At 39.5% G+C, this 13,881-nt stretch overlaps 1 protein-coding gene across 1 annotated transcript; it reads left to right on the top strand.

The window, feature by feature from the left end:
• Positions 1 to 6,719: 6,719 nt before the first annotated feature.
• LOC100267760 (cytokinin dehydrogenase 5) lies at positions 6,720 to 11,712 on the top strand. The gene is made up of 5 exons (XM_002280761.4): positions 6,720 to 7,785; positions 8,284 to 8,411; positions 8,706 to 8,981; positions 10,039 to 10,301; positions 11,196 to 11,712. The coding sequence occupies exons 1-5, from the start codon at positions 7,206 to 7,208 to the stop codon at positions 11,521 to 11,523; spliced, it is 1,575 nt and encodes a 524-aa protein (XP_002280797.1). The 5' UTR covers positions 6,720 to 7,205; the 3' UTR covers positions 11,524 to 11,712.
• Positions 11,713 to 13,881: the final 2,169 nt, after the last annotated feature.

The raw sequence follows: 13,881 nt of genomic DNA, 5'->3' as shown, positions 1-13,881 counted from the left end.
ATGGCCCAATGACTGTGTGACCTTTCCGATTCCCCTTTTGGGTCGGCTATTAATTGGACCAGTATTGAACGCTTGGGCCGGGCTTTTCTGGGAGAACCGAACGGTTCAACACCCCCAGCCTTTTTTAACTAAGCGGGCCATTGCCTCACGGCCCAACAATAATGGCCTATCCCTCTTTTTGACAATGGGCTTCCCCATGGCCCAACATTAAAATACCCCTCCTGCAAAACGGGATCATCTTACAAAAGTACTGTGCAAAACGGGATCATCTTACAAAAGTACTGTGCCACAAGGCCCACTAGCTACCAGACGGTGGAAAGAGGTTTATAAAGCAATCTATTTTTCCTCTTGCTTCTGATGTGGGATAAGGATTTAAAAGCAAAAATAAACCTTGCTCCAGACTGATGGTTCGAACCGCGGACCACAAGCTCAAAAGGATCATAACCTCTCCGTTGCGCTGCATTTTTTTTGTGTACTAAAATTTAACAAAAAATAAATACATAGGCTATTTCAAAAAATAATATATATATATATGTAAATCACATTTTTTTTTTCATTTTCAATTTGTTTTCATATTTAAATACGATTTTCTTTTACCATTTTGAATATATTTTCATATTTAAATATTGTATATATTTTGTTTAATAAATTTAAACCATTAATAATTTAATACATTTATATAAAAATGAATAAATAATATTATAAATATCATTTAATTTTTAATTATATATTTTAAATATTTTATCATTATTTTAAATTTTAATAAAAATATAAAATATATTTATGATATCACCGATTCGACCACCGATCTGACTAATGAACCGTAAACAGATAACTTTTTTGGCTCAATATCCAGTCCGATTATGAAAATATTGGGTAAACATAAACATGCTTTATGACCCAGACCAAAACCCAACCATGGGACTTGGAACGGATAAAAGGCCTAAAACCAATAAATGGGTGGGTTTGGATTTTCTGCCATCCCAGCTGTTCTCCGAAAATGTTGAGAAGGCCGGCCCAAGAGACGGACACATAAGATTTTTGAATTGATTTTGTTTTGTAAGTTTCGATTCAAAGCTTGGGATATCTTAAGCAACTTACATAAGCAGGACTGCAGGAATATATATATATATATATATAAAAGGACAGATAGCATCTATTATAGGCTCCCACAGGCATAGGCTATTAGTGTTGCTGACGTCCAAGGACAATCCAAATTCGAGGCTAATCTTTCCAGGATCTTTCCTCTTTTCCTTTTATTGCTTCTTTCTTTCCTTTTTTGGTACATCAAACATCTTATCAAACAAAATCCTTACTAAACCAATATAAAGTCATGAGCAAGTTGCCAAGGTGATGTGTTTTTTAGCAAGTTTCCTGCAGTGTGTAGAACTTAAAATTGGCAATACCTCCGGAGGGGGTGGGTATAAGGGTAGTAGCCGATGGAAGATCAAGTAGTGTTTGAAAACTTACGTAGCGTACAACTTTTCCTTTCTTTTCGTCACTTTCTTTTCTCAGGAAACAAAAAAATTAGAAGCTTATCTAAGTGGGTGAGGCTCAATAATAGACAAATTACAGCAGAATAATAAGTCAAAATTGAGCTGTGATTTGAAGGATTCTGCTAAATTGTGTTGACAATGAGGGAGCAATTGATTGAAGTAACAGCTCATATAGTGTGGACATTGTGTCTACACCCTCCATGTGAATCAGAAAACATGAAGCCTCCCCTTGATGGATCACTCTACCAAGAACCACGTTGATTTTTCTTCATGATTTTGGGAAGGACACCACTTCTCGACTCGATTATTAGGACCATCCAGGCTTAAATTCAAATATTCCATTATTGCTAATTTATGTGTTTTAGAAGACAAGTTGTCAAAATTATGAGGGTACACCTTAAATAATTATGATTAAGTGCATGTTTACGACAGAAATGGTACATGAGGGGGGGATTGGGGTCACGGGCCCCATCACGGGCCGTAATGATGTGGGAGTCGATGGATTTGGTACTATTTATACCCCAATTATGAATTCGAGATTTTATGCTAGATTTTATTCCGTCTGGCCTACCATTTTGCATGGAGAGAGACACAGCACATTCAAATGCCTTTTTATTTATTTATTTTTCTCCCTTTTTCCTTTATTATTATTATTTTTTTAAAATTTTTGGGGGTGTTAGATGGCCATTTGGACCGGAAATAGACATGTCATAAACATGTCCACATAAAACAACTTTGTACGTGATTGCAACAATAATCAACATTTTGAAACATTGTGCATAGGCTACCCTCTGCATTTACACACTATGTAGTCATGTTGGGTTTTGCTTTAAGGGCCATGTCATCTTTCACTATCATTTTTCTTTTTGGTTTTTTTTTTGTTTTTTTTTTCCACACATTGTTATCTATTACAGTCATAGACATTGTATAATGCCAATAAGCTGTTACCCAACAATTAATCTGAAAAATAAAAATAAAAATGGTGGGCTGTCCAAACAAGCCTAGGTCAATAAGTCATAGTAAGTGAACTCAAATTGCCAGAGACTCACATGTGCAGGCACCAGGCTGGGGCTGACCCTCCTAGTCCTTGGCCTTACTTTTGAATTATGGGTATGGCCACATTTTCTAATATCTCACACGTATGTTTAGCTTCACAATATTGATTCAATTTGTTGGATGATTTTTCTTTTTAACAAATTAATTAATAAGAAAATTAATGTCAAAATGGTTTAATTGTACAGGATGTTCCACTAGGTAACATACAAGCACATGAATCCAAGATGCTTGCATATATATATAAGCTAGATATGAATGAATACACGGTAAAGCAAAAAAGAGAGGAGTAGGAGAGGGGGAAAGGTGAAAAAGAAGCCCATAATGATAATGAAAACAATTGGGATTGAGCTGTAATCTCAGGGAAAGCAACCTTTTTTCTTCTCCTTCTCACATTCCATGCACTGCCCCCTTTTTCCAAAGGCTATTGGAAACTTTATGCGACTAGGGGGATTTTAATTCATCGTCACCCCACCGTATAAACTGGAAACCAAAAAAGAAGAAATCAAATCCAAGGAATAATGGGTGTCAGGGGGAAAAAGAGCTAATTCTCCCTTGTACACTAACACAAAAGTAGCTGTTTTTGCTTCCTAGGCGGCTTTGTCCACAAAGTGACAGTTGTGTAGGTCCATCCGCCAATTGCTTTGCACCTTGTGAGGGAGAGAGAAGGAGATGACTAGGGTTGGAAAGACGAGTTTTAACTCAAAAGAAAGACAAAATGATTCAATGATCAAAAGTAAAGAGGAAAGAGCAGGAATCAATGAAATTTTTTGAAGGAGAGGGAGGCACCCGGTATGTGAAGTGGGGAACCCTCAACCTTATTGTTTAAAGTGAAGACCGACCAAACCCAAGATTCATGGTGAATGTTTTGTTTTATCGGAATCGTAGAACTACAAGGGGGGAGCCAAAGTCAAGCCCCCCATAAGTTCCTAACGACACATCCTCTCCCCCTAAACAGCTGGCTACATACCCCTCCCTCCCTCTGTCTCCATAATATCCATTCAATGAATGTTTGATGAATGACACTCAACCCCCCTCCCCCATTGTTTACTTCTCTTGTGTACGGCCTGACCTTGGGGATTAGATTTCAGTGTTCACTGTAGCTCTCTCAGGCAGATCTGATAAGCATGGGACACATATCTGTACCTTTCTTTCTCACAATTTGCCCCCACCATCTTATGTTATGGTAAGGAGCTCTCAATCCCTTTCTGTTCCAAACGTGGGCCAGCAGTGCTGGGTGTGACCTAGAGGTCCTGTTAGTGTTAAAAACAATGCGGGTGAATATGGGCGAGGCCCGTGAGGGCTGGAAGGGTATCAAGAAAGGAGGAGGGCCATAACGAAATTCAAATTTATTAATCATTATAATTGAATACGCCATTGAAATTTCTAGGAAGATTCTATTGGTTTTGGCTACTAATGCATTGTTTAATTGGACAAATGCATGCATTACATGTGATACACTTTTTTTCTTTTTTCTTTGGGTGGTTTCTCGAAGCTGAATTAGGCCCTTGTAGTACCAATTTGTTTATACACTACAAAAGCGAAAAAATACATTTTAAGTAATGGGCCATGGCTTGTTCATTGGATAGATCTTCCATGTATGTATTTCTAAAGTACCACCACCATTTGGACGACTTGATCGAGCTTATGAAAAATCAATGAACTGTAGCTGATTGTATGGTTGTTGTCCTCACTAATTAATCCAAAATCACACTGCCCACTTGATAGATAACCAATAAAATTATTGGTACATAACAATCGCCCTCTGATGGCAGCCTGTGCAAGTAACTAAACAAATTAAATGATATGCATCTGGATTTTCAAAATCCAGCAATATTAATTTCTTAATGAATTGAATATACATGTTGTATTTTATATCATCAGAAAACAAAGCATGCAGGAGAAAGATAGACTCAAACTGCACTGCTTTGGGACTTTGGGACCGCAGGCAATTATTTCTTGTAATCATAGATGTTGGTTGTGACCATGTTAGACATTGGTTAAGAAGCCAAGCTCAGAAACTGTTCATGGAGGTATAAGAAAGAAAAGTGTCGTAATCAGCTAAGACAATATGTGTTTGTGACAGTTTTTTATTAGATTAATTAATTTAAATATAAGACCGGCTATCACATATTAAGATAGAGAGAAAATCAATGTTGGATGCTTCATTAGAATATGAAATTGGGTCACTGTCCATCAAACTTCATTCGGTGTCGCCAGTTTGAATTATAAGAAAGGAGGCGTGGAGGGGGTTACTAGGCCTCCATCATATGAAATGACCAAACTTGGTATATGCTTTCATACAAAAGACGAAGCCATGGAACATCCTGTACGTCGCTGGACGGCATGCCTTCTTCTGCGCATGGGCTGCCGAGCACCGCCCAGCCCAGCAGCCCCATGCCTTTGTTTTGTATGCCGTAGCAACAACAGAAATTGATGTGAAAGGTAAAATCTTTAGGCTGCAGAGCTATGTCTACACATCAGGGCAGCATGTGATAAATAGATTTTCTATGAGGCCCCGCGGCAGCGGTTCGTAATTCCCAATTTCCCAGCAAATAATATTCTAATTTGGTCGTTGAAGTGTCGAAGAGATACAGAAATCAACATGGGTGTGCGTGGACTGATGACTTGTCCTTTATTTAATTTAGATATTTATATATTTATATATTTATTTGTAACAAAAGGAGACTTAAACAAGTCCAAGTCCAAGTCCAAGTGGGTTCCCTTCCCCCCTCAATTGCCTTTGGAAAAATGAACGCTGGGTTACTAATTTACAAACAAGGGGACGTAATAATGTAGGTTCACGTGACTTTGTTGGGAATTTCCGAGAAGGGTAAAGGGAAATTGCAGTGTAGAATCTCTCTTGTCATTGTGAAGAAACAATTATAAAATAAAAATAAAAATAAAAAGTGCTTTTCGCTCATTTAAAACATTGATTTGACTAATGAACATCCGGCAAATGAGTTAGACATTCTAACCCAGTCCTGACAAAGCATGGAAGGAAATTGATTTGTGTTGGTTGAGGATTCATGGCTTTCACACCCAGTCCGAAAACGCCAATATGCGGAACGTGGGTCTGTTTCTTGGAATTAAATGCCATGACTCGGGGGTCAGGTCAATCTCGACTGTACCAACCCCTCCACCCCCACAAGTCTTTCTTTCGCTACTAAAAATTTATGCTTAGCCCACCTGATGGGGCCAACCAAACTCCTGAACCCTCTAATTTGACAACTGTGTTGCGTTTAGCTTTCAATATTATCAAACATGTATCCCAAAATTAATGGAAAGGGTGGTTCGTGTGAGACTCACAATTATTGATACATAGTAATTTCAACCATCTAAAATTACGTTTGAGAGTAAAACCTTCTCTAAGCTTTTACTACCAAATCTTTGAAGGAGTTATGGGACAGTGATTGGTCTCGTTGCAGCCAAACAGACCCTCAAAAGCTAGACAAGCATTTGTTTGTATACCCACAAAGTGTACAAGGGTGAGTTTGAAGATACGGTCAATTGCCTGTTAAATTATTTTTTTTTTTTTGAAAGAAAAAGGAAAAAAATGCATGCAAGTCAAGTTGTAATTTTCTTGGAACTATTTGAGTCAAGTAAACCAAAAACTTGTCACCAAACGCACCCACTTGGAAGGTAGAGTTAAGCAAGATGTGGTGCCACTCAGCGCTATTAGTCTATTGCATATTAAAAAATGTGATCTAAAGTTAGATTTATTGACATAGTTGTGGGAGTTCCAAAAATGATAATAATAGGGATGAGGTATGATAGAGGGATGATGAGGGATGGATTAGGAAATGGGTGGCGTTTAAAAAAGGAAAAGGCGTGGGAACGTTGGCTCGGATGAATGGAAAAGATAGAGAAAGAGAGAGAGGGAAAGAGAGAGAGGGGAGGGGGGAGGGGGGAGAGAATCTTTATTGGTTGCGAAGCATAATAACATCGGCCCCTCTCTGCACCCACGTGAACGTTTCCTAGGGGTCGTCCCCACACAGATCCTCCGTATCCACACTGGACCCCATCCACTGCCCACAACCCCCTCACCAAAGGTCCCACTGCTGTTCACTCCTCATCCTCACACGTGTCTCCGTGCTCCTCGCACGTGAACAGCCACGTGTCCCTCCACTCCCTCCCTCCCCATGTCCTATAAATTGAGAACCTGTATCTTATATCCTAGACACAAAGAAAAAGAAGAGGAGAGAGTCAGTGGTATGGTGTATTCTCTGTATTCCCCGTGTGTTTTGTGTGTGTGTGCGCATATACATAAATAGAAGAGATAGAAAGTCATCTCCTGTTCTCCTTCTCTCCTTTGCTCCCTCTCCTCCATTCCTCTTGCTCTCCATTTTTATCTGATAATGTGAAAAAAGCAGAGGGAGAGAAGAAGCGAATCTGTGCATGTTGCGTGGAAAATCTTTAAAGCGGAATCCGGCTTACGTTTGCTCCACGACTCCCCACGACGCTGCCACAAGATTTTGTTCCCTTCCCACCACCACCCGCACCCAAATTCCGTCCGCCCGGTGTGCGCAGTTTTCGTATCCTTCACCTTCCATTTCCCTATAAATTTCTCTCCAACAGCTACACTTCACACAGCCTAATCCTTAATAAAAAAGAAAAAAATACACAAACCAAAGAAGCAGAGGAGAAAGGAAACACATGGCGCCGAAGCTTCTGCTGACGTTTGTTATATACCGTTTAATCTCCACCGTCGGGTTGACCTTAGACCCCACCGACCTCCTTCGACTAGAAGTCGACGGTCACTTGAGCGTCGACCCCTCCGACGTGAAAACGGCTTCCGTGGACTTCGGAATGATGAACCGAGCGGAGCCATTGGCGGTTCTTCACCCGAGTTCAGCGGAGGATGTAGCTCGACTCGTCGGAGCGGCTTACGGGTCGGCTCATGGGTTGAGTGTGTCGGCGAGAGGGCATGGGCATTCCATTAATGGGCAGGCGCAGACGAGTAGCGGAGTGGTGATTGAGATGAGTGCGTCAAAGGGTGTGAGGCAGTGGGGTTTGCCTCGTGTTTCAGAGCAGTCGAGGTATGTGGACGCGTGGGGTGGAGAGCTGTGGATAGATGTGCTGAAGACCACACTAGAGCACGGGCTTGCACCAAAATCATGGACTGATTACTTGTATCTCTCCGTGGGTGGAACCCTTTCGAATGCTGGGATTAGCGGACAAGCTTTCAATCATGGACCGCAGATTAGCAATGTCTATGAACTCGATGTTGTCACAGGTGCATAGGTCTTTTCTTTTCTTCTTTTTTTTTCTTTTAATTTTTGCAGGTTCTTAGCACATCCATCTCTGGTTTTCTTGGTCACAAATATTTTAGATACTTCCGAACATGGGTGATTTGGATAATTTTGTTTTGCTGAGTAGTTTAGTTTTTAAAATTCTCTTTTCTCTACATGATTTCAAATGGGTCATAACTGGCGGTGTTCCTGCCTAACTTTGATGTTTTGGGTATTCTTGTAGCTTATGGTCACCTTTTGCTGCATGCGCGCAGTATAGTTTCACATGGGTTCCTTTGGTCTATGTCTGGTCCGCTAATAATATATAGAGTGCCAGAGCATAGTTTATTATTATTTTAAGCTTTTGATTTACCTGGTGTATATATATATATTTCTCATTAAATGATCTTGATTCCTTACCAAATTTGTCTCAGCTGTTTCATTCATGGATATACTTTGGTCTCTCTGACATGGGAATGTAATCACCTTTTTCTGGGTAGCAGGCAAAGGCGAGCTCTTGACATGCTCAGAAGAACAAAACTCAGAACTGTTCCATGCTGTTCTAGGTGGTCTGGGGCAATTTGGGATTATCACCAGAGCAAGAATAGGTCTGGAACCAGCTCCTCAGAGGGTAGCTTTCTCTCCTTTTTTTTTTTTGTTTGAACTATTGTTATTTACTAGTTGGAAGTGGGGTTTGGTTCTGTTTCAAGGTGGGACACATATCCTTGCAAAAATTTCCTAGTATTAGTTAATTGACAAGGCCTATAAAGCGAAATACAATGACCTAAAAGAAAGGGTCGGCCCCGGTTAAGCTTTTTAACCCATTCAAACGGCTGTTCTAAAGCTGGCAATGTTGTTGACATGTCCTTGGCCCTCTAACGTGTTCTCCTTCTATCGTTTTTTCTGGACTTTGTTTTTATTGCAGGTGAGGTGGATCCGAGTACTGTACTCCAATTTTTCGACATTTACCAAGGACCAAGAGTATCTCATATCCCTGCATGGACAGCCACCTAACCAGAAATTCGACTATGTTGAGGGCTTTGTTATAGTTGATGAAGGCCTTATCAACAACTGGAGGTCCTCCTTTTTCTCCCCTCGCAACCCTGTTAAAATCTCCTCTTTTGGAACTAACGGGGGTGTGCTCTACTGCTTAGAGGTCACCAAGAACTACCATGAATCCACTGCCGATACTATTGACCAGGTATATACACCCTTATACCTTCATTTAGAATTACCAATTATATTTAATTATTTATTTTTGTACTTATCATTAGAATTTCTAGGGACTACACCACGTGCCATGAACGTGAATAAAAGCTGCCACAGACGTAATTGAAGTGATATCAATTATGCAATCATCCTTCGTCGATAAAAACAAAATAAAAGTTATTATTATTATTGAAAAGTTAGTGGCTAGGCATGCAGGACAATCTTGGTAGGCGACTTGTAGCGGTCCAGTCTTTCAAAAGCTGTTACTGTTTTGGATATTTGATATTTCCAACTTGTGTTTGATTCACTAGCATTTTCTGGCCTTTTAACTAAATGACTTTTCAATGCTTTCTATACCACCAACCTCCCCACCCAAAAAAAAAAGAAAAGGTTGATTTCTTGAACAGGCATCTTCTTGGGGTTTCAAAAAATTAACCTCTAGCAGTTGGCACCATTTACAACAGCTTCATGCAACAGAACTACATGACCTTTACCTTTTCCTCTGTTAAGAATCATTTTCATCCTTTAAGTTAGAACCTTCTACTTGCATCGCTGTCCTTATTTGTACTTTTGTACATCTCCAAATGGTTTTTGGTGTTTTTTTATTATCTTTTTAAATTCATGGCCTTCATGGGTGCTCCATTATTCCTAAGATCATATGATTGAGATAACTATCAATGTAATTATTTAATACATACCAGAATAATATTGTACTATAAGATGCAACATACAACATATACAAGAAAACATGAAAGATCTTCTGTAATCTGTCATCCCATCTGATCTTAAGATTGAGCACCATTTTTTTTTTAATATTCTGGTTAAAATATTGATAGATCTAAGCCGCCCAGCACCAAATTATTCCATGGTAATTAATGAGTGATTAAAAATGGATTAGAATCCATGTTATCCTGACAAAAGGGTCTGCTTGGGACCACCTTTTTCTTTTGATGTACTTTGGATTATTATTTTAATGATTAATGAATGAAAAAGAAAAAAAACACAAAGGGTGGGGGGAGTTGTTAATTGTGGGTTGGGGTTTTGTGCAGGATGTAGAGGCTCTGCTGAAGAGACTAGATTTTATTCCGTCATCGGTCTTCACAACGGATCTTCCATATGTGGATTTCCTGGACCGGGTTCACAAGGCGGAGCTGAAGCTCCGGTCGAAGGGTTTGTGGGACGTGCCGCACCCTTGGCTCAACCTTTTTGTCCCCAGATCAAGGATTGCTGACTTCGATGAAGGCGTATTCAAGGGCATTTTGGGGAATAAGACAAGTGGCCCCATCCTCATCTACCCTATGAACAAAAACAAGTAAGCCCCCTGAGACCCACATCATCATTCCCCACCCTCCTCTCCTTTTATAACATGGACGCATCTGCATGCATGCAAAGTATTATATATATCTATATATATAAATTTATATGTGTATTATTTGGGCTCACATAAACCTCTTAAAATCACAGCTGCACATGCCCTGGCCCCACCACCGTCCCAAGTGTTAAAAAAAAATACTAGAAACATTAATGCGGTTAAATTGGATAATAAGTTTGTGCAAACGAAGCTAGTGTAGATGTCCTATCAAACACTTTCAATGATGACTATGAAAACAACTGGCGATAACCATAAATCCATGAATTAAAACTAAAAGTAAAATCCATCCGCTACTGGACATAGAAGGGGGGGCTGTCTTTGATGTTATGGTGTGCGGCTGGAGTGGAAATGGAGGGCCACATTCACAAGGAGGCGCAGCCAGTGAGGCTACAGCCAAATTTGGAGGGCCTTACCCAGTTAAGTTTTGGTGGGATAGTGAGGGCGGGTGGAATGTAGAATATGAAGGAACACGTGGCTAGAAAAGGGGAGAGGAATAATGTTGTACATAATTAAAGAGGCCAGCTAGGAAATAAGGTACGCTTTTATGCTTACTTTTGTTGACCGGAATACAACAATCGGACGGCAATGATGAAGGAAGGGGAAAGATTCTGGTGTCAGGAGATCTTGTAGATGGGACCCACTTTCCATGTCCTGTGCAAATGTGGTTCCAGAAACATTGCCGTTAGTACAAGTAACGACCCATCACCAATTATGGGGCCCAACCGATTCGTTCAAACCATCAAATCCCAACTACCATTTCATTATAAACATCCAAATCCAAGAATCAAACATTTAATGCTGCCGCTGCTGCTGCTTCTGCTGCTGTTGTTGTAGGTGGGACGACCGCACATCGGTGGTTACGCCAGAGGAGGACGTGTTTTACCTTGTGGCGCTGCTGCGGTCAGCTTTGGATTCCGGAGACGAGGCCCAGAGTTTGGAGTATCTCAGCAATCAGAACCGTCAGATCCTCAGATTCTGTGACGATGCTGGGATCAAGGTGAAGCAGTATCTGCCTCACTACACCACGCAAGAGGACTGGGTGGACCACTTTGGTGATGACAAGTGGACTTTGTTTTCCAAGAGAAAGATGGACTTCGACCCCCGGCGTATTCTAGCCACCGGCCAGCGCATTTTTAAACCCATGGCGGCTTCTTCTTGGTGAATCAATCACCCTCGCCCCATCCTTATACTACTCCTGACTTTTGAAATGTTTTTAATTTTGTACATAAACCTAAAAAGAAATGCAATTAGTGTGAATTAAAATAGAAATATTTTGGGGTTTCCTTTCTTTGTGGAAATTTATAAGAAATATTTTAAGTATTATAATTATATTTGAATAATTTCCAATTTACATTCTCTGGAGATTTTTATTTTTATTTTTAAAAAAGGAAAAAGAATAAGAAAAGACAAATAGCAAAGCAAAATAAGTGAAGAGTAAAAATTGATGGATGAAGCAGCAATTTTCAGTTTTGTTTTCATCGAGTATAGTGGGGTGAGGGCGGTTGAGATGTAATTGTCAAGGGCATTAAATATCTGACGGTGGAGTGAGTAAGAAAGAGGGTGGCCCCAATGGTCAAAGCTATGCACATGCAATGCTGTTGCAGCGCCCGTGATCCCCACCGTCCGACCGCTTCCCCTTTGTATTTTGTCTAATGCTTCATCACTCTCATTCTTCCCCAATTCCCTTTCTATTTTTACTGTTTTATCCCAGCATAATTTGATGAGGATAATGGAGGAAATACAATCATTTTCCTCTCATACTTTTTATTTGATTCCTTAGGAATCAAGTAAAATGTCATTATTTTTCTAAAGACTTCAAATAAATTTTATCAAAATTCAATTCATCACCTACTTTTTTTTTATTTCTCTGAAAGCGTTACCTTGGTTCTAATAAGAATAAGTTAAGTTGCATGAAAGCCGTTGCTGGCACCTTCTCCGCCCAACACTGTCTTTGACAAGCCATGTGATACAATAAATCTTAATACAATGCAAGCAACTTAATTCGGTGGACGACTGAAAGTAGGTTGCAGCTATGAAACTAGACATATTGACTTGTAACTTAATTACAAAAAGTAGTACTACTAGTAGTGCAGAATCCCCACCAAGAATTCATGTGCCTTGCCCCGAGGCCTTTAATGAGTTGAGATCCAAAACGATGCACCAAAAGAGATCGGTATTCTTCCATATCCTCCTATCACTGATATAAGGCTTCATACCATTAAAACCAGAGGGGGTTATTGGTTCCCATTCCTCTTGGAGGGATCGTATACTCGATAGATGAATCCATATCTAACCCAGAAAAACAAATCCATGGAACCTACTTTTCCTGTTAATTTGGAACATCCAAGAAGATTATATGAGAAATTATCACGCACTACCAACTGTGGAGATATGATTTGATTGTAGAACCGAGATTGTAATATAATGAAGGCCATGGGAAACGCTCAACGAGAATATACTTGAAAATATCTTATCTTATCCTTGCAGATTAGAGATTACAAAGTGAGTCGTGGCATATTGTTGGGATTTTATGTAGATCTTGAATCCATCATTTGCAACTGGGCTGCGGTCCGTTTGGGCCCCAAGATGACATTCTTCAAGTTGGAATGAGGGTCCATCGATTGATATGGTCATAACTCATAAATGTACGACCGGTGACCACACAAAGGGGTTTGATTCAGATCACTGTCTTTAAAAGGCAAAAGGGTGTGTCAGTGGGCACCAGGCCCCATATATGCCACGATTCTGTGTCTTTTGGACATACTGCTTCGATGGTGGAGATTACAGTTGCAATCCATTGATTGTTGGTCCTTTCATCTTTCAAGTGGTGGCCGTCAGCGAGTCCTTGCTCATGGAGATTGGAGACTTGCTCTAGGACGGACTTTCAACTTTGAATTGGGCTTTCAAGGCCTTTAAAATCTTGATGGCCTGAACCCTAAGGATTCATTTGAAGTGACTTGGGCTGAGCCCCAGCAGTCCGAACTCTTTCACAGGCTCGAGTCGCCCAATGTCAAGCCACGATGAGCTTGGCCGACACACAGTATTTTGAGCGAAATTGACGAATATGAACTTACGGTATGGAACATGGATATCTACTCGGGTGTGGAAAAGTACCAATATCAGCTGTATCATCTGTACTTTTTTTTTTTGGAAATGTAAATCAGACAAATAATAAGGCTACATATACCTAGTTCCTGAAAATTTGAAAAATATAAGGAAAAGAATATAGGAAAAATAAATAAATAAAAATTCAAAATTAACAAATTATTTTGATTTCTTCATTTAAACTCATTTTATCTCATTTTTCTTCTTCTCTATAAATATTAAATAATTTAAAACACATAAAATTTTAATTAAATTTTAATATTTTTTTTCATAATTAAAAAAATAAATTTTAATATATATATATATATATATATTAGTATTTTCTAAAAACCAAACATGCACTAAAAGTTTTGATTTTAAAAAAGAAACAATACTTAGCTAACCAAAATGTCAAGTAACTTTCATCTACCCATTC

This window comes from Vitis vinifera, chromosome 18 (genome assembly GCF_030704535.1).
Source record: "Vitis vinifera cultivar Pinot Noir 40024 chromosome 18, ASM3070453v1".
NCBI lineage: Eukaryota > Viridiplantae > Streptophyta > Magnoliopsida > Vitales > Vitaceae > Vitis > Vitis vinifera.
The sequence above is the reverse complement of the archived record's forward strand: the minus strand, read 5'-3'. Positions and strand labels throughout refer to the sequence as shown.

Bases quoted from the DNA above. Each gene is read 5' to 3' on its own strand.
- LOC100267760 (XM_002280761.4), top strand. From the start codon at position 7,206: ATGGCGCCGAAGCTTCTGCTGACGTTTGTTATATACCGTTTAATCTCC. The intron at 7,786-8,283 runs GTGCATAGGTCT...TCTGGGTAGCAG, and splicing joins TGAACTCGATGTTGTCACAG to GCAAAGGCGAGCTCTTGACA. The intron at 8,982-10,038 runs GTATATACACCC...GGTTTTGTGCAG, and splicing joins CTGCCGATACTATTGACCAG to GATGTAGAGGCTCTGCTGAA.